The 21755-nt window shown below is 40.5% G+C and overlaps 1 protein-coding gene across 2 annotated transcripts in view; it reads right to left on the bottom strand.

Annotated features, from left to right (window-relative positions):
- Positions 1–1136: 1136 nt before the first annotated feature.
- The window catches only part of LOC117433005 (transcription factor MafK-like), a 34113-nt gene continuing 13494 nt past the window's right edge, over positions 1137–21755 (bottom strand). For both annotated transcript variants that reach the window (XM_034055020.3, XM_034055021.3), the window contains exons 2-3: positions 7467–7531; positions 1137–4790 (exon numbers count right to left, since the gene is read on the bottom strand). In XM_034055020.3, the coding sequence (XP_033910911.3) occupies positions 4380–4790; positions 7467–7531 (476 nt within the window). In that variant the 3' untranslated portion in view covers positions 1137–4379. The remainder of the gene's footprint in view (positions 4791–7466; positions 7532–21755) is intronic.

Consider the following 21755-nt stretch of genomic DNA (forward strand, 5'->3'; position numbering starts at 1 on the left):
AAGTACAGTGAGGTGGGAGGTGTGGGGGAAGAGAGAAAGTATAGGTTAAAAGGAAATCTCAGATTCATTTTCTAATTATTATTTTATTTTTTAACCCCAATTTTCTTCCCCATTTAGAATGTCCAATTATTGTTTCCCCTCACTGCAGCAATTCCACACACAGCTCTCAGGAGAACTGAAGGTTTAGTGGACGTCCTCCGATCGAGCCAGCTTCCTCTTCTACACCCAGGAACTCGAGAGCGGATGTCAGCGAGCTACCAGCCTCTGGTGGACAAAGACCAGCCCTGCAGTTCACCAGGCACCTGCCAGCAGGGTTCACTGCAGCGTGAGGATGACCCTGCTTATTTTAAGTTAAATTTTTTTCCCCCCCAAAGAAGAAAAATAAATCAAGATGGTTTCTATGTACATTTTTTTATTAATATATAAAAGTGATACATTTATTTTTATCCAGGGAAAAAAAATAATAATAAATAGGCAAATTTCCAAGATAATGCAAAAAAAAAACAAAAAAAAAAAACACACACACATCACAGTATCAAAAAAAAGTTTTTTTTTTTATATACATAAAATCTGTAATTTTAAAACAAAACCAGTCAAGATGGCGAAGAACCATTTAAATAAGAAAATACAATAATTATATCTCGTCGTTTATCCATGACCAAAAACATAAAAATACTAAACAATATTAATATTTATTATAATAATCATTAAAATGGGGCAATCGTCTTACAGCATCTTTCAAACCATGAATACACAGGTAAATCTGTGGAGCAGAAATAAATTACTGTGCAGCGATTCCATTGTATTTCTTTATATTACTATTTTTCTAAATCTCTATTTTAAGTTTCTACTGTTCCTAACTGTTTACACAGTGCCCCCTGGTGTTCAGATAATGTAAAGAGCGACAGACATTGATTGCAGTATTAATTTGGATTTAATACTCGTTTAATATTATAACATGAGTGTTCTGTATGGTTTACTGTCTGCTATGATTGTTGTATTTGTGAGGGGGGGGGGGGGGGGGTCATATTAATGTTGTGCCCTAAAGCCCATTGTTGAAGCATTGTGCACTGAAGCCTGTGCAACATCAACATGCTTCCCCGCAAGTAAACTTGATGTTAACCAGTGCTGTTGAGACCAGACAAACCACTTTTTAGTCCTCTCACTCAAATGACTTCTCTGTCCATTATTGACTCAAACCTTTCCTTTTCTCAGTCATCACACCCAAAAACACTGTACAAGGAAAATAAACTTACTGTACGAGCTTCAGTCAAAGTTCCATCTGCTACAGAAAGGTGAATGAACGCAGTAGAGAATATCTGACTGTTCGTCAGATTGGATAGTAGACTGCAGATGGAACAGGCAGCAGACCAAGTTAATTACACAAGACTTACTAAGGTACAAATAGAAACTTAGCATTAGTTTTAAAGTTTCAATTAATATCTTAACATGTCAAAATGTTTGTTTTACTCTGTAAATCAAGATTATGTTTAGTACTAATTATTATTATGGCTGAGTTACACAGTTATTGGGTGTCTCATTTTCCTTCTCTCTTCCTTTGCTACCCTCCTATTCTCTGTCCACACATCCCTCTCTCTATAAACTTTCTTGTAGTCCTTCTTTTTACCTGCTTCCCTCCTACTGCCACCAAACTAACTTGGAATGGCTGCATACCTCAACTCAACCTCAACAAAGCCAGCACTGACCCATCAAGGTGAGCGGTTAATCCGAGCGCTTTTGTTGAAGGGCGATGGACTGCACTGGTGAGCTCACGGCTCCTCATGTCAGCGCTGAGCAGCAGTGCGTCAGCAGTCGTCACCCTTGAGTGGGAGCGGTTTTCAATGGCATTGCTGTAAAGCAAGGTTGGCCACTTTCTAATCCTTCATAAAAAGACCAAATGCAGTTATTGAGCACTTCGAGAAAGATTTGAAGATTAAAACTCTGTATTAGGAGCACTCAGGGCGAGTGCAAATATCTGTACATGAAAAAAATGGTTTTGTATAAACGTCAAAATGACAATTAACAGACAAGCACGGGGGGGGGGGATTCGCAGGAGCACAAGCAGGACAAGTAGTCGTGTGCACAGGTCTGGGAAGCACGAGTCTGCGCTTAGTAATTTCGACTAAATATATCAAATCCCCCCCCCCCCCCCCCCAAAAAATAACAACATCTCAAACAAGCACCCCCCTGGAAACGAGATGCCCATAGCATCTTTGCAGATCTGTCCTGCATAAATCTCTTCAAACAATAATATTATTTAGCATAAAGAACAACAATTACAACAGTACAAGTTACCAGGCAAGTGTTCCACTGGTAGCCATGGGTATCACGTCATCTCACATTTCACAGCAGATGCGCGGCTGAACAGAAGCACTGCAGCACAGCAACGTTACACAAGCTGGTCGATCATGTAAACAAATCGCTGCCAATTTCCGCCATCATAAATGCTACTGAAGCTTTTTTTTTTTTGTCTGGTCAGATAATTTTAAATGAAAACGAAAAAACATCTGAGCAATGTTTGACCCAAACACTAAATAATAATAAATAGATGTACTCCACTGTGAACCTCTTGAGGCTGGTTCAATGTAAGGTGAGTGACACCACCAGCCACCCATTTCATCCAGAAGAGGCGCAGCTTCACTCACTACCTGGGTTTGACAAAGACACTCACTCCTCTTTCCTTTAATCTCAGGCAAATCTCCACAAACAATACACACGACTGGGTACAAATCTATACCAGCGATGCTGCGACTTACAAAATATGAGTGCCGTGTTTAAAAACCCCGCTTTTAACCAGGGCTGGGGTCCATTTATTTTTATCAAATCCTTTTGGAATTGGAATTTGAATTAATTAAAAGGGAATGGGAGTTAGAATTGAAAAAAAAAGTAATGGACGACCCCACCCCCAATTTTAACTGCATAACGGGCCACGGCAAAACAGGTTAGAGGAAACTTATTAGCCTTAAAAAAAAAAAAAAAAAAAAAAAAAGTTAGAAATATTTACCTCTTCTAAGCCTTTGGTTGCTGTAGTTTTGCAGGATGTTGTTGTCGGTCGTGTGTGTGTGTCCTGTACAACACTATATTCCAAATATAAACCCGGGAGAACTCCAGCAGCGTAACACACACGTTTATAACATGCTTTGAATTTGATGTTGGCATTTCTGACGAGGGCTCGGTAGAGCCTAACAGAGCTGCACAAACCCTCTATAACCCAACAGAACTACATCACGCAGTATTCATATTGATACAGAGATCAACATGTCAAACCCTGTCTTCTCTGTAGGTCTTGCGTTTGAAGTTTATATTGCATAAGTGCTGGGACAATTTAACACAGTCACGTGATGAATACCTGCTACCTACTTTCCAAACTCATTTTAGAAGCCTCTTCTGAAAGCAAACAAATAGTTAGCGAGTGCTGAAGACAGCTATAAGCGCCATGGCTTAATATGCCTACCATTTGTCTGAAAGTTGTGTACCATTTTTAAATAAAATTGCACAAAGCAGCATTTTCACTGGGACGCCAACACTCTGCCTTTTATAAATGACTACCTGTACTGTACAAGAACACCGTCGAAAAAACATGTAAAGTGAAACTGTATGGCGTGTGTGTTTATGGGATATTTAATGTACTACCGGTTTAAATACCCATGTTCTAAATCCTCCTGTAACTGTTGTCTCTGCTTAGATCTTAATTTACCAGCTTCCTAACTATTCCAGAAAAAATATCAGTTTTCAACCACTTCTAAAATAAATGGCCACTAAGGGGTGTGCCCCATTATTTCTGCCCCTGCAGCAACTCAAAAACCTGTACAAAAAACACAACTTTCACAGGGACAGGAATTCCAGCTGGTCATGTCTCAGAGCTGAAGGGGTTTGAAGCAGGGTTGAACAAGGAGATCAGTCAACAAGTCAGGTAAAACATGAGCAAGCATACAATGAGCATGATAATGGAAACACACAATAGGCTGGCTGTATTTTTTTCACGGCACATCACGGTCTAAAAATAGATATTTCAAGATTAAATATTATATTTATTAAAAGCAGAAAATAAAAGCGTTGTCACATTCAGAATCAATCATTTTTCTCTACAGTTATTATACAACACATTTCACAGAAACCGTGAAGTCTGTGATAACCGTGAACAAAACACAGCCTTAACAATAGGATAGAAGTGGTAAGAAACCAATTGTAGATGTAGAGTGTATACTGGATTTCACACTCTTCAGGTTGTCCAAGTGCTGTGAATCTGGTAGCCCTGTAATGCAGCAGCCCACAGTTTGCTGCCACTCCTGCCAAGTTGCTCAGCACATACCGACACAGACCTGAACGAATCCCCCTTGCTCCCCTAAAGGTTCAGTGGAGATCCCTCTGTGCGCCGTCTAGGAGTGGTGCTGGCCCCCTGACTTGACGATGGTGATGACGCTGGTGGTGTTGACTTTGTGTGGGGTGACGGGCCCGTGGGCCACGGTGCGTGCAAAGTGCTGCAGGGCCTCGAAGCGCTGGCTCAGCCCCTCCAGCTCCTGCCTCATGCCAGCGTTCTCCGAGCTCAGCCGCCGCACCTCCTGCTGCAGCTCCTGCTTCTGATGCTCTAGCGCCTCCTTCTGGGACATGCGCTTCACCCGGCAGCTGGCCGCGTAGCCGCGGTTCTTTAGGGTGCGCCGCCGCTGCTTTAGCCGCACCACCTCTTCCTTGGAGAGCCCCCGCAGGTGGTGGTTGAGCTCCCGCACCGTCAGAGACATGAGCTCGTCATCCGAGAGCACAGGGACGTTCTCACCCGACTCGCGCTTCACCTAGGACAGAGAGCGCAGGGCTGATTGAGAGGGGCACTCCTGTTTCATCTGGGCTCAATCACAACTGGAACTGTGTCATTGGGAATTGCAATTACAGTGTCAATGTAGTTGAACTTTGGCACACTTTGTCATTAACCAAGCAACTGCTTCCCCTATTGACTGCCATGCTTTCAACCAGTAACACTGTTTGACTCTGAAGACACTGCTCAGGGACAGGGTTCCTGAAGCATGGTGTAGCGGTGAGCTACAGTACTGACTTTGATGCCAGTAATGTTGTCTTTTAGGAAATGTAGTTTTATCCCTATAGCAGTGTTAAAGAACTTCAGTACCCAGAGAGCATGGCGTTTACAAAGCAGTATGGCTTAATTTCATTGGGCTGTTTTTAACCAATGAGAGAAACATTTATAGGCTGCTGTTTAAAATGGCGGTGGGAAAAAGAAGAGGAAGACAAACAGCAGGGAGCTGGAGAAGAGAGCAAGCTGGTGGATTACAAGTTATACAATCTTATCTGGAATACAAGGATTGCGTTATAGTTAAGCTTGACTTGCATTAACTATTTTTTGTTAAGGTTTTTTGATAAAATAGATCTACTGGGGCCCTAGTTAGAAACCGTGTTTTATTGTTTGTTGTATGCACAAATATAACGCTGTGCATTATAAATCTACCACGCTTCAGTTTCTGGATATTATTTGTTTGGAGTTTTGGAGAACAGAAGACTCGGCAGCTGGTTAAACATCCGGAAGACTGGTGAGGTCGTTTCAGTTTCTTTACAATGACTCAAAAGATATAAAAGGATTGTTTTTTCATGCTGAGTGTTTTAGCTTTAATACCTATTGGCAGAAGAAGCACCAAACGGAACTCTAGCTGCTCAAATACTTCCAGATGACTCGATTTGTGTTCATAATGTGCTACATTTGTTGGTTGGTTTGCCTGGTTGTTTGCTGATGTGGTTATTTTGCATTGCTGGGATCATGGGTGAACAGGATGTTGTCATTTCAATGGTGTGTCAGTATTGATTGCACTGTGTAACAATTTTTTTTTTTTTTTTTTTGGTTCCTGGGTAGTAAGTGTTATTTCCTAATTGCTTATGCCTCAAAAGTATAGAAAATGGCTATTATTCCCCACAAACTTTGCTTTTGTGACCAGGACAGTGATATTTTGAAATTTACCTATTTTCCAGAACATTCCAGGTAGATTCAGTGCTGAGTAAACTTGGAGTAACTTCTAGAACTTTCTAGAACTTTCCAGTAATATAAATAGTAGTATAAATACAGGGGCCTTAAGCCCACCAGTTCAGTTTCGTTCCAGCTGCCTAAGTGGATACATATCTGCATTTTTCTGAGATGGCATCAAGAGACTGCAATGGTGGCATTCCTGATGGGTCTCCAAGGCGGTTTTACCAAGTTTCCCTGCTATCTTTGCCTTTGGGACAGCAGGGACACCAAGGTGCACTACAACAGGCGGGACTGGCCACAGCGGACCGAGTTCTCTGTGGGGAGGAACAACGTCAAGTGGGAGCCACTGGTGGATGATGCCACCACTGCACATCAAATTGGGCCTTATGAAACAATTTGTCAGAGCTCTAGATAATGAGTCGGCAGCCTTCAAGTACCTTCAAGACTTCTTCCCTAAGCTGTCTGAGGCAAAGGTCAAAGCCGGTGTCTTTGTCGGACCACAGATAAAGAAGATCCTGGAGTGCAATGAATTCCCTAAGAAGCTCACTAGTAAGGAGAAAGCGGCTTGGAACAGCTTTGTCGCAGTGATTCGGGGCTTCCTGGGCAATCACAAGGCCAAAAACTATGTGGAGCTGGTTGAGACTCTGGTGAAGAACTACGGCACAATGGGCTGTAGGATGTCCCTCAAAGTCCATATCCTTGATGCTCATCTTGATAAATTCAAGGAGAACATGGGAGCATACTCGGAGGAGCAAGGCGAGCGCTTCCACCAAGATATACTGGACTTTGAACACCGCTACCAAGGACAGTATAACGAGAACATGATGGGAGACTACATTTGGGGGCTGATTCGTGAAAGTGATTTACAGTACAATCGTAAATCTCGAAAAACTACACTTCTAAATCTTTTGTAGTCATTTTTGTATTACTTTAGTATAAATACATGTTAATTTGGATTCATATGTTGTTGTTTTTTTTACTTTATGTGAACGAAGAGACACAAATTCGCCCATTTTCTCATTGGAAATAGGTAAATTTCAAAATATCACTGTCTGGTCACAAAAGCAAAGTTTGTGGGGAATAATAGCCATTTTCTATACTTTTGAGGCATAAGCAATTAGGAAATAACACTTACTACCCAGGAACAAAAATTGTGTTACATAGTGTTGTATATGGTGAGTTATCTGCTGTTATGGAACATAAACACCACGGTACAATAAAAATAGTTATTAACTGTGTACAGAGCTTGTCCCTTGTGTTTTTTGCTGTCTGTATTTCTAGCTGATTTGTGAGTTATTAGTTTTGTAACCTTAAAATCGGGGGTTATTTGAGTGTTAGCATGTACCCAGATACACTCGATATAGAGCATCCGCTACAATGGAATGAGAGCTTTGGATTGTCACGCATTCGGATACAAAGCGGTCAGAACCAAATGTCACATTTGGATAAACTTTTTTCTAGATACATGCAAAACGCTAAAGTAGGGGATTAAAAATACTACCTTCAATGCCTTGCTGGATCTGCTATCACTGTTCATCTTATGGGCTTGGTCTGCAGTTGTAACACCTGAAAAAGCAAACAGAGTTTAATTCAACCTGCAATCTAATACAGAACCAAAAGAGGGCTCCAATCATGCCCAGCGAGGCACAGAACTGTCCATTGCAGATGCCAGGACACAACCATCTACAGTACCTCGATACCAATTGAACTCACAAGCTGCATTTTAATTGGATTCAGTGCAAGTACAGGAACCTCCATGATGATACCAGCTGAAAAAACTGCTTCTTCCTCAAAACAACAACACAGCTTCTGCTGCAGCTACTTTGAACTTCTGCCCATAAAACAACCCAATTCCATCACATACTGTGCACCCAGACTTCGTTCAGGTGTGTAACCTGGGAGAGAGGATGGGAATGCCCCTTCGACTCATGTCCCTTCCCACCTCCTGTTTGGGCCACAGGAAGCGATCAGGTTCACACTGCAACCGACAGGAGAAAGGAAATCGGAACAAATCAGAGGATTCCGAAATTCTCAACTTTCATAACAAACTAACTCAGAAACCAACAGTTGGTTCACAGACCCTAATGTGCAACAGTCCTGGATCCAGAACAAGTAAATTAGTATTATTTATTTCTTTGCAGACGCCCTTACCAGGGCGACTTACAATTGTTACAAGATATCACATTATTTTTACATACAAATTACCCATTTATACAGCTGGGTTTTTACTGGAGCAATCTAGGTAAAGTACCTTGCTCAATGGTACAGCAGCAGTGTTCCCCACCAGGGATTGAACCCATGACCCTCAGGTCAAGAGTCCAGCACCCTAACCACTACTCCACACTGCTGGATTTAGATTTAGAAATACTAAAGAAACTCAACACCATTCAAGTTATTACGTTTATTTTAGTATCAGGAATCTGGGACTACCTAATGTTAAGGAAGTCAAACATGAGTGCATATCAGGGTTCAAACATTTGTGCATATCAGGGTCTGTATGGTGAGTTTTACTTTAGAATTTCTGATTTTAGTTTATGGATCATGTAAAAACATAAAGTGACATCTGAACCAATGGACAGGTGCCTCCCTATAGCCCCGGCTGTGTGCAAGTCTTCGTTTTTCATTTTTACCTCTGGGTTTTAAAATGTGCGAGTAGTTAAAATATAAAAAATTATTAGTTATTATTTCATACGTTACTACTGAAATAGTGTCAGGAAGCTCCGGGAGACTGATTTGGCTTAGTTTGGAATTCTCTGCTGCATCGTCAATCGTCAGAAACAGCAGGCTCGTATTCAATATGCACAGAGAGAGAGAGACAGCAGGCTCATATTCAATATGCACAGAGAGAGAGACACAGCAGGCTCGTATTCAATATGCACAGAGAGAGAGAGACAGCAGGCTCGTATTCAATATGCACAGAGAGAGACAGCAGGCTTGTATTCAATATGCACAGAAAGAGACAGCAGGCTTGTATTCAATATGCACAGAGAGAGAGAGACAGCAGGCTCGTATTCAATATGCACAGAGAGAGACAGCAGGCTTGTATTCAATATGCACAGAAAGAGACAGCAGGCTTGTATTCAATATGCACAGAGAGAGAGAGACAGCAGGCTCGTATTCAATATGCACACAGAGAGAGAGACAGCAGGCTCGTATTCAATATGCATAAGAACATAAGAAAGTTTACAAACGAGAGGAGGCCATTCAGCCCATCTTGCTCGTTTGGTTGTTAGTAGCTTATCGATCCCAGAATCTCATCAAGCAGCTTCTTGAAGGATCCCAGGGTGTCAGCTTTAACAACATTACTGCAGAGTTGGTTCCAGACCCTCACAATTCTCTGTGTAAAAAAGTGCCTCCTATTTTCTGTTCTGAATGCCCCTTTATCTAATCTCCTGGTCCTTGTTTCTTTTTTCAGGTCAAAGAAGTTTCCCTGGGTCGACATTGTCTATACCTTTTAGGAATTTGAATGTTTGAATCAGATCGCCGCGTTGTCTTCTTTGTTCAAGATGGAATAGATTGAATTATTTTAGCCTGTCTGCATACGACATGCCTTTTAAACCCGGGATAATTCTGGTTGCTCTTCTTTGCACTCTTTCTAGAGCAACAATATCCTTTTTGTAACGAGGTATCCAGAACTGAACACAATATTCTAGGTGAGGTCTTACTAATGCACTGTAAAGTTTTAACATTTCTTCCCTTGATTTAAATTCAGCACTGCTCACAATATATCCAAGCATCTTGTTGGCCTTTTTATAGCTTCCCCACATTGTCTAGATGAAGACATTTCTGAGTCAACATAAACTCCTAAGTCTTTTTCATAGTTCCCTTGTTCAATTTCATTATCTCCCATATGATATTTATAAAGCACATTTTTAATTTCCTGCATGCAATACTTTACACTTCTCTATTAAATTTCATTTGCCATGTGTCTGCCCAGTTCTGAATGCTGTCTAGATCATTTTGAATGACCTCTGCTGCTGCAACAGTGTTTGCCACTCCTCCTATTTTTGTGTCGTCTGCAAATTTAACGAGTTTGCTTACTATACCAGAATCTAAATCATTAATGTAGATTAGGAATAGCAGAGGACCTGATACTGATCCCTGTGGTACACCACTGGTTACCTCGCTCCATTTTGAGGTTTCTCCTCTAATCAGTACTTTCTGTTTTCTACATGTTAATCACTCCCTAATCCATGAGCATGCATTTCCTTGAATCCCTACTGCGTTCAGTTTGAGAATTAATCTTTTATGCGGGACTTTGTCAAAAGCTTTCTGGAAATCTAAATAAACCATGTTGTATGCTTTCCAACTATCCATTTTCAATGTTGCATCCTCAAAAAAGTCAAGTAGGTTAGTTAGACATGATCTCCCTTTCCTAAAACCATGCTGACTGTCTCCCAGGATATTGTTACCATAGAGGTAATTTTCCATTTTGAATCTTATTATAGTTTCCATAAGTTTACATATAATAGAAGTCCGGCTTATTGGTCTGTAGTTACCTGGTTCGGTTTTGACTCCCTTTTTGTGGATCAGTATTATGTTTGCTATTTTCCAGTCTGTCGGTACAGCCCCTGTGTCAAGAGACTGTTGCATGATCTTGGTTAGCGGTTTGTAAATTACTTCTCTCATTTCTTTGAGTACTATTGGGAGGATCTCATCCGGCCCAGGGGATTTGTTTATTTTAAGAGCTCCTAGTCCCTTTAACACTTCTGCCTCTCTTATGCTAAAGTTATTTAAGACTGGATAGGAACAGGTCGACATGTGGGGCATGTTGTCCATGTCCTCCTTTGTAAAAACCTGTGAAAAGTAATCATTTAATATATTTGCTATTTTTTTTTCTTCATCTATGATTTTGCCATTTGTGTCTCTTAGACATTTAACCGCCTCTTTGAATGTTCTCTTGCTGTTATAATATTGGAAAAACATTTTAGAATTGGTTTTAGCCCCCTTAGCAATATTGATTTCTATCTCTCTCTTGGCCTTTCTAACTTCCTTTTTGATTTGTGTGTGCAGTTACAAGTACTCTTTCTATGTACTTTGTTTTTGGTCCCTTTTTAAACGCTCTGTAAAAGTGCCTTTTTTCACTGAATATTTTTTTTAATTTTGGCCATTTTGTTTTAGATTTAGAGAGAGAGAGAGACAGCCGGCTCGTATTCAATATGCACAGGGAGACAGCAGGCTCATATTCGATATGCACAGAGAGAGAGAGAGCAGGCTCATATTCGATATGCACAGAGAGAGAGCAGGCTCGTATTCAATATACAGAGAGAGAGAGAGAGACAGCAGGCTCATATTCGATATGCACAGAGAGAGAGAGAGCAGGCTCATATTAGATATGCACAGAGAGAGAGAGAGCAGGCTCATATTCGATATGCACAGAGAGAGAGAGAGCAGGCTCATATTCGATATGCACAGAGAGAGAGCAGGCTCGTATTCAATATGCAGAGAGAGAGACAGCAGGCTCATATTCGATATGCACAGAGATTGATGAGTATCCTATTGGATCCAGATTCTCCTTGGGGCATAGGTAGGGCTTGTGATTTTCGGTTTTAACCGATAAAACACCCGATACAAAAAAAAAAAAAAAAAATCGGTGGATAGCCAATAAACACCAGAAAAGCTGTGGAAATAGTTAATCAATTAACGTTGACTTTACCCTATTCCAATTAAAAAATAAAACCTACTACAAAAATAATAATAAATACATTTCCCAGTGCTGCTAAGCAATGTCCCGCCTTCCTGAATTGCATCCATCATTGATTCGTTCTCAATACTTTAAACCTGCCTCAACTACTGAATGACAGCACATTCCTACATTTCTATTGGAGATTTAAAATAAGATTACATCAGGATGGAGGCTTGTTAGCGGGATTTCAAGCTGTATTATTTAAGATACGGAGGATTTAAAACAGAATTGTGGTGAAATGTACAAAAATGTCTACGCACAAAAAACCCAGAATAATGTGCCTGTGACCAGAGGGATTTAATTGTGGAAGACAGCAAAGGAAAGAAGGTACAACTTGAGTGTGCAGTAAAAAAAAAAAAAAAAAAAAAGCTCAAGCATTTTGAAAACTAACCGAAACACTAAATTTCACAGTATATCAAAAACGAAAGCCCCGGAAAAAAAAACGATTTACATAAAACTCTAAAATAGCTAAAAATAAGCACCAAAAAATACAATTAATAAAACCTGAAAAACAGAAGCCCTAGGCATAGGTGCAGAAAAACTGGCCACGCTCTTTACGTGGTGCAGAAAAATTGGCCCATGTGAAACTGCACTACATCCTTCAAACACATGGAACATTCTCTTTAGCCGTTGCTTGTTTGAGATCACTGTACCACACTATGCTTGATCACTGTACCACACCTTGCTTGTTTGAGATCACTGTACCACACCTTGCTTGTTTGAGATCACTGTACCACACTATGCTTGATCACTGTACCACACCTTGCTTGTTCGAGATCACTGTACCACACCTTGCTTGTTCGAGATCACTGTACCACAATGTTTACATCTTGTGCGCTCTGTTTTCACAATGGCCAGAGACAGTGAACACTTTGATGGTGTGTGAGACTGTCGCCAACACTCTAAAGGTAATACATTTTTTTTCAACAGCAGAGTTTTGAAAAAATTAACCCAAACTCAAACATTAAGGTAGGCATGTGTGTGTTGAAAAGAAAAACAGATTTAAAATCTTAACTCTGTATTGGAATTCTCAGCTGGCCTGTCTTTCTGCACCTCTGCCCTCCTTGGAGCAGTTTGCTATTTTGATTTTACAGAATGATTTTGATATATTAATGCTCACAGATCTAACTGGAGACCACGTCTCGGAGCTCATCAATACAATAAAGCCTTTATAGTCCGGTTGTTTTTTTTTTTATTTATTTATTTAAAGTGTTTCCCTTCAGGATAAGGAGGGTGTGTTATGGCTCTGAATGAAAGCAGTCTGCTGCCGAGCATGTGAGCAAAGCTGCTTGTGGAATTTTCCAGGAGCTGCTCAGAGCTCCCCAAAATAAACCAGCCACTTCACTTGTGCATTGTATCGAGCCACAGCACGGTCTTCCCAGCTCACTGCACAAAGCAACACTTCTCTATATCGTTCGCTATCTTTACACCTCACTACCACTGCAACAAGTGCAGAGTGCATTTTCAAAGGCTTGTTTGTTAGGAAAAGAGACACTAGTTAAAGTGAAAAGGAAGTCGGTCAGTAACACATTCAATGGAGCGAACAGTATTTAAAAAAAACAAACAAGCAAATGGCCATGACATGTATTACTCCAGATTGTGTCACTCTCACTGGCATGTGGTGACTCTAACCAAGTTTGATCAAAATTGGATTAGAGGTTCTCTAGATGCAAAAATTGGCACATATATTGGACAAGCTTTTAAAGCTTGCCTTTCTGGAGACGATGCCACCCTCACGCACAACAAGCCATCTCTCTAGCCTCCATTATGACGATTTGTTTTCAACACACTTCAAGAATTGGATGATGTCATTTTCAGTGGTCATCATTTTTTTTTTTTAAATATACATTTTAGAGTGCTCAATTATTTTCTCCCCAATTTAGAATGTCCAATGTTCCCTCCACAGAAATTCCCCACAACTCAAGAGAACTAAAGGTTCAGTGAGCATCCTCCGATCCCACGACCAAGCCAGCTTTCTCTTTTTCACCTAGGAACACAAGACCAGATGTCAGCGAGCTACCGCCCTCTGGAGGACAAAGGACAGCCCTGCAGACGTCCGCTCTGATCTCACCAGGCGCCTGGCAGGCAGGGTGCACTGTAACGCAATGAGGAGAAACGGTCTCCGACGGTCTTGCCTCCCAGACCCGGTGCCAGTGTGGAATACCCAGCGAAGACTCGGAGCCTACTGAGAAAGACTTGCAGTTAAAAGGTTTCTCAATGAATCTTACAGAAGTACCTTTTAGTATTTCTAAATGCACCACTATTCACTGCTAGTTACTGTTGGTTTCTCGGGTTGGAACCTCAATCTGTACCCTTCAGTACAATAACTCACTGCAACAGAGCACCCCCTGAATTCCTCCACAATATGTACCCATCAATAACGAACTGAAACCCCAAAACATAAGAAAAGTTTGGAAATGGGAAACGCAGCGTTTAAAGTGGTTGAGAAAAAGTGCCAGTGTGCACCGTTCCTGGTGGGGTGGGATCATTTGAATGATGTCAATGTTTTCTCCAGGACATGCTCCAATGTGAAGTTGTTTTTTTGAACACAAAATCGCAAACTTTGAATTATATACTACCCAATAATTGACACAAAAGATCAATGTAAAATCTATACAAAAAGGTAGAGTGTGACTACCGACTCAGAATAAACTCCAAAGGGGTTCATAAGCTCCGGTCCTGTTTTTTCTTTACGGCTCATGCAATGGTGGGAGGCTGCGCTGTGTCTGCCTTTTCTTAACCAGGTTTTCACGTGTGGTTCTGGATTCTACTTATGAGCAGGCGGGCCAAGCAGTGACACAAACATAAGATTAGACACGGATCTGATATGTAGTCTGTCCTCGATTCTGACATTATAATGTTCATTTTACTGAATCCTCTCTCACAGTCCACATTACTTACAGGTAGCGTGTAAACCGCCCTGAATAGTTTTTTTTCAGTTTTGCAGAAATGTTTCTTTTTCCAGTTGATTTGTATTCCACAAACGCTTGATGAGTTTCATTTAAATCCAGATTGAATTGTATTGCCAGATTTTTTATGTTTTTCTCACCATGGCACCCATCATGCTCACTGCGTGGTTCCCATGACACAATCTATGTCCTGCAGCAGTCATTTATTTAAGTCATCCTCGGGCATCAGTTGTTGTTTCATGTTGTCGACAACTGACTGAATCAACTGATCCCTGTTCAGACGGAAATTTGCCACCTTCCTTTAACTCCACTCGTTTTGAAGTATTCTTGGCCTTTTGCTACGTGACACTTTCGTGCTTGTAAAGCTTCTGCCAGATTCTTGAGTTCAAACAACAAATCACACATTAACGCCAACATAAGAACACATTTTTGCTAGTTAACTTGTAAGCAAGTCCCTTGAAATTTATTTCACTCAACAGACTTCCTTGCAGCCTTTTTGGCTTCTGCAGTGAAGTGGTGATTGAGAGCAGGATATGATGTCCAAACTGCAGAAACACATCAGTAAGAGGAGGCGTCCCAACAAACCCCTAATATTCTGCCCATCGTCTTTACCTCTGTTGACAACAAAATTTGCACATTGATCCAGCAGATTCACGTTTTTTGGTGACTGGCTGTACAAAGCATGCATTGTGGTCATGAAGCACTCCTCCACCAACACTGGCAAGGAAGCCAGTGATTTAAACAGTGCCAAATTGTAATGTTTGGAAATTCTTCTTTTAAAAGAGCACTAAAACGCCAGAGTGCCTGCCCAACATCACACTTGCTCCGTCCGATCCAAATCCAACTAGGACCAATTTAAGATCATTTTTGCTATAGCCATTCCTTTCCAAACATGCTATTAAAGCATTGAAAATAGTTTCAGATTTCTGATCCGCTAATTCCACCAGCTCAAGAAAGAACGTAAATATTTCCTCTAAGGGGTCATCATCATCGGCTGTCATCGGTTGGTAAATGTACACGTAGATAAATAAATCAATGCAGATTCATTGCTTACTGATGTAGATTTGTCAATCAATATAGCTAATTTAGATTGACATTTCTTCAGATGTTCGAGTAATTTGGATTTAATTTCCAGAGAAACATGCTCAATAACGTCAGCACATGTCACATTACTATGAAGGATGCTGCCCATTTTTACTGCAAGTCTACTAAATCCGTATGATCTAAAAATGGTCGATCATTCTTTGCAATGTAATATGCCGTGCGAAAAATTCTGGAGGCGACTTCAACATTGTTGGTACTTTGATCAGAAAGAAGATTCTGATGTTTTTGATTGCACATCTTTCATAATTTTCTGAGCATTCAGATGGGCTAAACTTGATTCATGGTCATAAATCTTTTTTCTCAGCGATTGCTGTTTTGTGTTGCTTCCGAACGGGGTTATACTACAAGTCACCCACTGAGGGGCTAATGTAACACCCTGACTAGACAGTATGAAATGCTTTGCATCACGACAATCTTTGCAGCCTAGAGAACCTTTCGAAAAAAACATCCATTCATATCTGGTTTTGTAATCCACATACTGTTGTGAGCAGCAGCAATCAGGGTAATCATCAATTGAAATATCAATACTTTGCTTGGCTGCTGATTCCGACTTCATTTTCATTTTCATTTTGCATCAAAACCTTCACATTGGTCTGTTTGTGTTGCCGATGTTCTTTGTTCATCAGAAAGTTTCGATTGCTTCGGAAGGCTGTAAAATGAATGTATACTGGTTTGTTGTAGTATTCCACTTTTCATTTTAATGACTACTCCGTTACTGTGCGCGGGTAGTACAGTATAGTGACACCAAAACTGTTTCTGGGGGAACTGTAGTGATGTATAGCAAAGATATTCTATTGTGTATAAGCAACTTGCACAGACAGTGAACGAACTCTGTAGGTGCTGTAAGCCTCTTAATACGTATGTCCTGTGAATTTCCATGCCAGGACTTCTGACAGGGAAATTCATGGTATTGGTGAGCTGATGCTGATGCAAAACACAAGATGTGCAAGTAGGCTTTTTGCATCAATAGTAAAACTTCATTTTTTTTTTTTTTTTTTACTGGTATGCATACTGCCCCACTTTAACCACTGGGGAAAAGGCCATTCAGCCCATCAAGACTGGTCCTTTTGTTAGCACACCACTCTCCCCTACTGGGGGGAATCTAATTTTGAAGTATCTTTTAAAATGTTCCTAGTCAGCCATTCCATTCACTTGTAACTCTGTAACTCAAACTGTATTTAATAAACGGGTTTAAACACCACAGCTGCTCTGTCAAAGTGAAATGGAGAAATACAAGAAAAATTGGAAAAATAATAAAAGGCAAAAACAGCACCTACATGTCCCAGCTCATGTGTCTGCTATCATTTCCTGTGGTTTAGAAAAGGGTTTTGAAACTGACCAGTCACTTGAACTTGCAGTTTCCACAACAGGTGACAGAACACATTTTTAAAGAAGCAAAACTTTGAAATGCTGGAATAGCCAGCCGACTGCAGCCAGTCACCGCCTCTCCACAGAATCACAGCTGCAACTGGCTTGAACATATCCTTTGATAAAACTAAATATTTATGCAGATTGATAGCTGTATCATCCATAACTACAGACACTCAATAGTGCTAAACTGCAAAAAATAAATTTGACAAAGTCTTTAAAAGACACTGAAATTGTCACTGAATTTCTGTTCTTGTTCTGAATTGATCGTTGATCATATGCCTTTTACAAACCCTTCTATGATGGCACACACTGGTCTTTTAATTGATTAATTTTGCAATCCAAGTGAAACTGTGGCTTGGGGGGCATAGAACACTTAACTGTGGATTGGACAATCACTGAATCCACAGCAGTCAACTGCTTGTTTTCCTCTCAGAAATCATGTTGAAAACCCACACAGTTTTTATGAAATGTTTATCAACATGTGTTACAAACCAAAAGTACTGGAATTGAAAATTAAGCATTTAAAATGCTTTCACGTTGGTAACCATCTACACTTTTATTGTAATTCTTGCGATCGAGATATATATAAAGATATATATAGATAAAGATAGATAGATAGATAGATAGAGATATAGATAGATATACACACATATACATACAGTGGTTTGCAGAAGTATTCACGCCCTACCAGTAATGTCACATTTTGTTGAATTACAAATAATTTGTGCACAGTTTTTCAAACTAACTTTTTTTTTTATTCAAAGCTGTAGTGGTTAAACTGAACAGTTATATGAGGAGGAGGTTAAATGTCAGCAAAACTTACTAAGAATGTACAAAAATGGGAGGGGTTCCCGAGTGGTGCATCCAGTAAAGGCGCTCCACGTGGACTGCAAGATGTGCTCAATAGTCTGGTCGTCGCGACTTCGAGTCCAGGCTGTTCCTTTGCCGACCAAGGACGGGAGCTTCCAGGGGGCGGTGCTCAATTGGCCGAGGGGGAGGGAGGGTTAGGTCGGCTAGGGGGTCCTCGGCTCACCACACACCAGCGACCCCTGTAGTCTGGCCGGGCGCCTGTGGGCTTGCCTGCAAGCTGCCCAGGAGCTGCATTGTCCTCCGACCCTGTAGTTCTTGGGTGGCTGCATGGGGAGTCCGCAGTGTGGAAAAAAAAAAAAGCGGTCGGCTGACAGCACACGCTTCGGAGGACAGCATGTCTTTGCCCTCCCGAGTCAGCGCAGGGGTGGTAGCTGTGAGCTTTGCCTAGAAATAACTGGCCATTTCCAAATTGGGGAGAAAATAATAAAAATAATAATTGGCAATAACTACATTTATTTAAAAAAAAAAAAAAATGTACAAAATGAAAATTTACTGGTTGAATAAGTATTCAGCCTTTTAAGTCAGTACTTGGTAGAAGCACCTTTTGCAGCAATTACTGCAATGAGTCTTTTTGCATAGGTCTCTACTAGCTTTGAACAGTAGGATGGTGACATTTTTGTCCATTCTTCATGGGAAAATTGCTCCAGTTCTGATAAGTTTGTTGGGGATCATCGATGGACTGCAATCTTTAAGTCTTGCCATAAATTTGATTGGATTCAAGTCAGGACTTTGACTGGGCCACTCAAGAACTTAATTCTCTTCTTGTTCAACCCATCCAGTGTGGCTTTGGCTTTGTGCTTCGGGTCATTGTCCTGCTGAAATGTGAATTTCCTCCCCAGTCTTGGCTGACTCAAACAGGTTTTCCTCAAGGATTCGCCTATACTTTGCACCATCCATTCTCTCTCCTATCCTGACAAGCTTCCCAGTCCCTGCTGAAGAGAAGCATCCCCATAACATGATGCTGCCACCACCATGCTTGACAGTTGGGATGGTGTTGACTGGGTGATGTGCAGTGTTGGGCTTGCGCCAGACGTAACGCTTGGAATTTAGACCAAAAAGTTCAATTTTTGTCTCGCCTGACCAAAAAACATTTTTCCACATGTCTGCAGTATCATCTACATGCTTTTTCGCAAACTCCATCTGATCTGCAGAGTGACATTTAAAATTCTTGTACCCTTCTCCTGCTCTGTGCCTCTCTACCACTTTATCCCTGACTTGTTTAGAAAGCTCCTTGGTCGTCATGGTTGCTTTGTTGGATCACTATGCGAGTTGCAACTTGAAAGTCTATATACCTGTGGGAAATTATCTACAAGTTAAACCACTTTGAGTACACAGAGGCTGAAACCATTTCACTAATTTGGTGACCTTTCAAACAAATCATTTGCACCTGAGCTGATTTAGGGCTGCAGTAGCAAAGAGGTTGAATACTTATGCAACTGAGATTAATCTGTTTTTCTCTGTAAATCTTACTTATTTATATTCTATATGCATTTTTTAACTTCATCAATGTGGAGTAGTTTGTGTAGATTCTACATGTAAAATCTAATTTGAAAGCGCCATGGAGTTCGCTCAGGTGCCAACAAAATGTGAAAACTTTGCAGGGGGTGAATACTTCTGCAAACCACCGTGTGTGTGTGTGTGTATATATATATATTATATTTTATAATATAATGTGTGTGTGTGTGTGTGTGTGTGTGTGTGTGTGTGTGTGTGAGAGAGAGAGAGAGAGAGCTATGGCCATACGTTTTGCATCACACTATAGAATTAACTAATTTAGCTTCAAAAAGTCGAATGAAACCTGCTGAATAATGTTGCGTTAACATATTGAATTACACACCGCTTTGTAAAGTTTTTCCAATATTATAACAGCAAGAGAACATTAAAAAGAGGAGGTTAAATGGCAAAATCATAGACGAAGAGAAAAAAAAATAGCAAATATTAAATTATTGCTTAATAAAAAAGGAGGATATGGACAACATGCCCCACATGTCAACCTATTCCTATTCTGTTTTAAATAACTTTAGCATAACAGAGGCAGAAGTGTTAAAGGGACTAGGAGCTCTTAAAATAAACAAATCCCCTGGGCCGGAAGAGATCCTCCCAATAGTACTCAAATAAATGAAAGAGTTTATTTACAAACCGCTAACCAAGATCATGCAACAGTCTCTTGACACAGGGGTTGTACCAACAGACTGGAGAATTGCAAACGGAATACCGATCCACAGAAAGAGAGACAAAACCGAACCAGGTAACTACAGACCAATAAGCCTGACTTCTATTATATGTAAACTTATGGAAACTATAAGATCGAAAATGGAAAATTACCTATATGGTAACAATATCCTGGGAGACAGTCAGCATGGTTTTAGGAAAGGGAGATCGTGTCTAACTAATCTGCTTGGTTTCTGAGAATGCAACATCGATAATGGATAATTGCAAAGCATACGACATGGTTTATTTAGATTTCAAAATGATCTAGACAGCATTCAGAACTGGGCAGTCACATGGCAAATTACATTTAATAGAGAAAAGTGTCAAGTATTGCATGCAGGCAATAAAAATGTGCATTATAAATATCATACGGGAGATAATGAAATTGAAGAAGGAATCTATGAAAAAGACCTAGGAGTTTATGTTGACTCAAATGTCTTGCAAGATGGACCGAATTGGCCTCCTCTCGTTTGTAGACAAACTACTTTCTTATGTAGACAATGTGGGGAAGCTATAAAAAAAAGGCCCACAAGATGCTCGGATATATAGTGAAAAGTGTTGAATTTAAAATCAAGGGAGCAGTGTTCGCTAGGCTGCGCCATTGCGCTAATGGCCCCCTGAAATAAATGTCCCGCTGAACTTCTTTTAACGCGCCCGTGTGTCACCCTCCCCAGACACAATACCAATACACAGTATTATAAACCACACACTTAAGTTAAGGATTAGACACACAAACATCTTTTTACAATGAAAATAACTTATTTTCGTTAAATATAACATTCAAACCCCCCCACTCTCCCTGTCTAAGAATGGTTTGGTCCAGGATCGACCGTAACGTGACAAAACTATTTATTAAAAGCAAATGTACATCCTGTAAAGCTTGCAGCACTAGCATGTAAGTGTCCTGAAGCGTCGTTAGTAACTGAAGAGTTGAAACAGTTGCACTGACTTGGTGTACGAAAGGTATTACTAACATCGCTGTCACAGCAGGGGGGGTGACTTGTTCCTGAAGACTTGCATGAAGAAATGTATTTATTTCCCTGTTTTGCATCCACGTTTGTTGTGTAATGCTTGAGACTGAATTTGCTCATGTCCAGAAACTGAAATAAATGTGCCTGTCTTCAACTCCAGCATCACATTACATGGAATCTGAAAACGCCTTGGCTGTTCTGGGTGAAGTTTGGAAACGTACAGCTTAAAACAGGACAATTTTCGAAATCTGGCTGCGAGTACATTCGTATAGGTATTGGTACCGTCTTAAAACCACCTTGTGATTTTTGGTCTGTAATGCTGATGTTTGGAGTGACATTCACGGCCAGTGCCATTGGTAAGTACAACAGTTATTTTTACAGAGATTAGCAGTGTTTTCGTTTCCTCGTCTACGAAAGAAAAAACTATTCGAACCATTAAGAGCAAGTTAGTAAATGTTTTTTCACTCAGTTCTAGACTAATAGTTTCTTCAGATCTGTTCTTGAAATCGGCTTTTTATGATTTACATAATTTAAGCCACGACTGACGGAGTTCAGAATCTTTAGTGATATCAGGATTTTTATTCCAGGGGTGTTGCTGAAGGTAACGGTTAATCCAGTGCTCAAGTACCTCCCAAAAAAAAGTGCAGGAACACACTATCATTTCAACA

Source organism: Acipenser ruthenus, chromosome 52, assembly GCF_902713425.1.
Source record: "Acipenser ruthenus chromosome 52, fAciRut3.2 maternal haplotype, whole genome shotgun sequence".
Lineage (NCBI taxonomy): Eukaryota > Metazoa > Chordata > Actinopteri > Acipenseriformes > Acipenseridae > Acipenser > Acipenser ruthenus.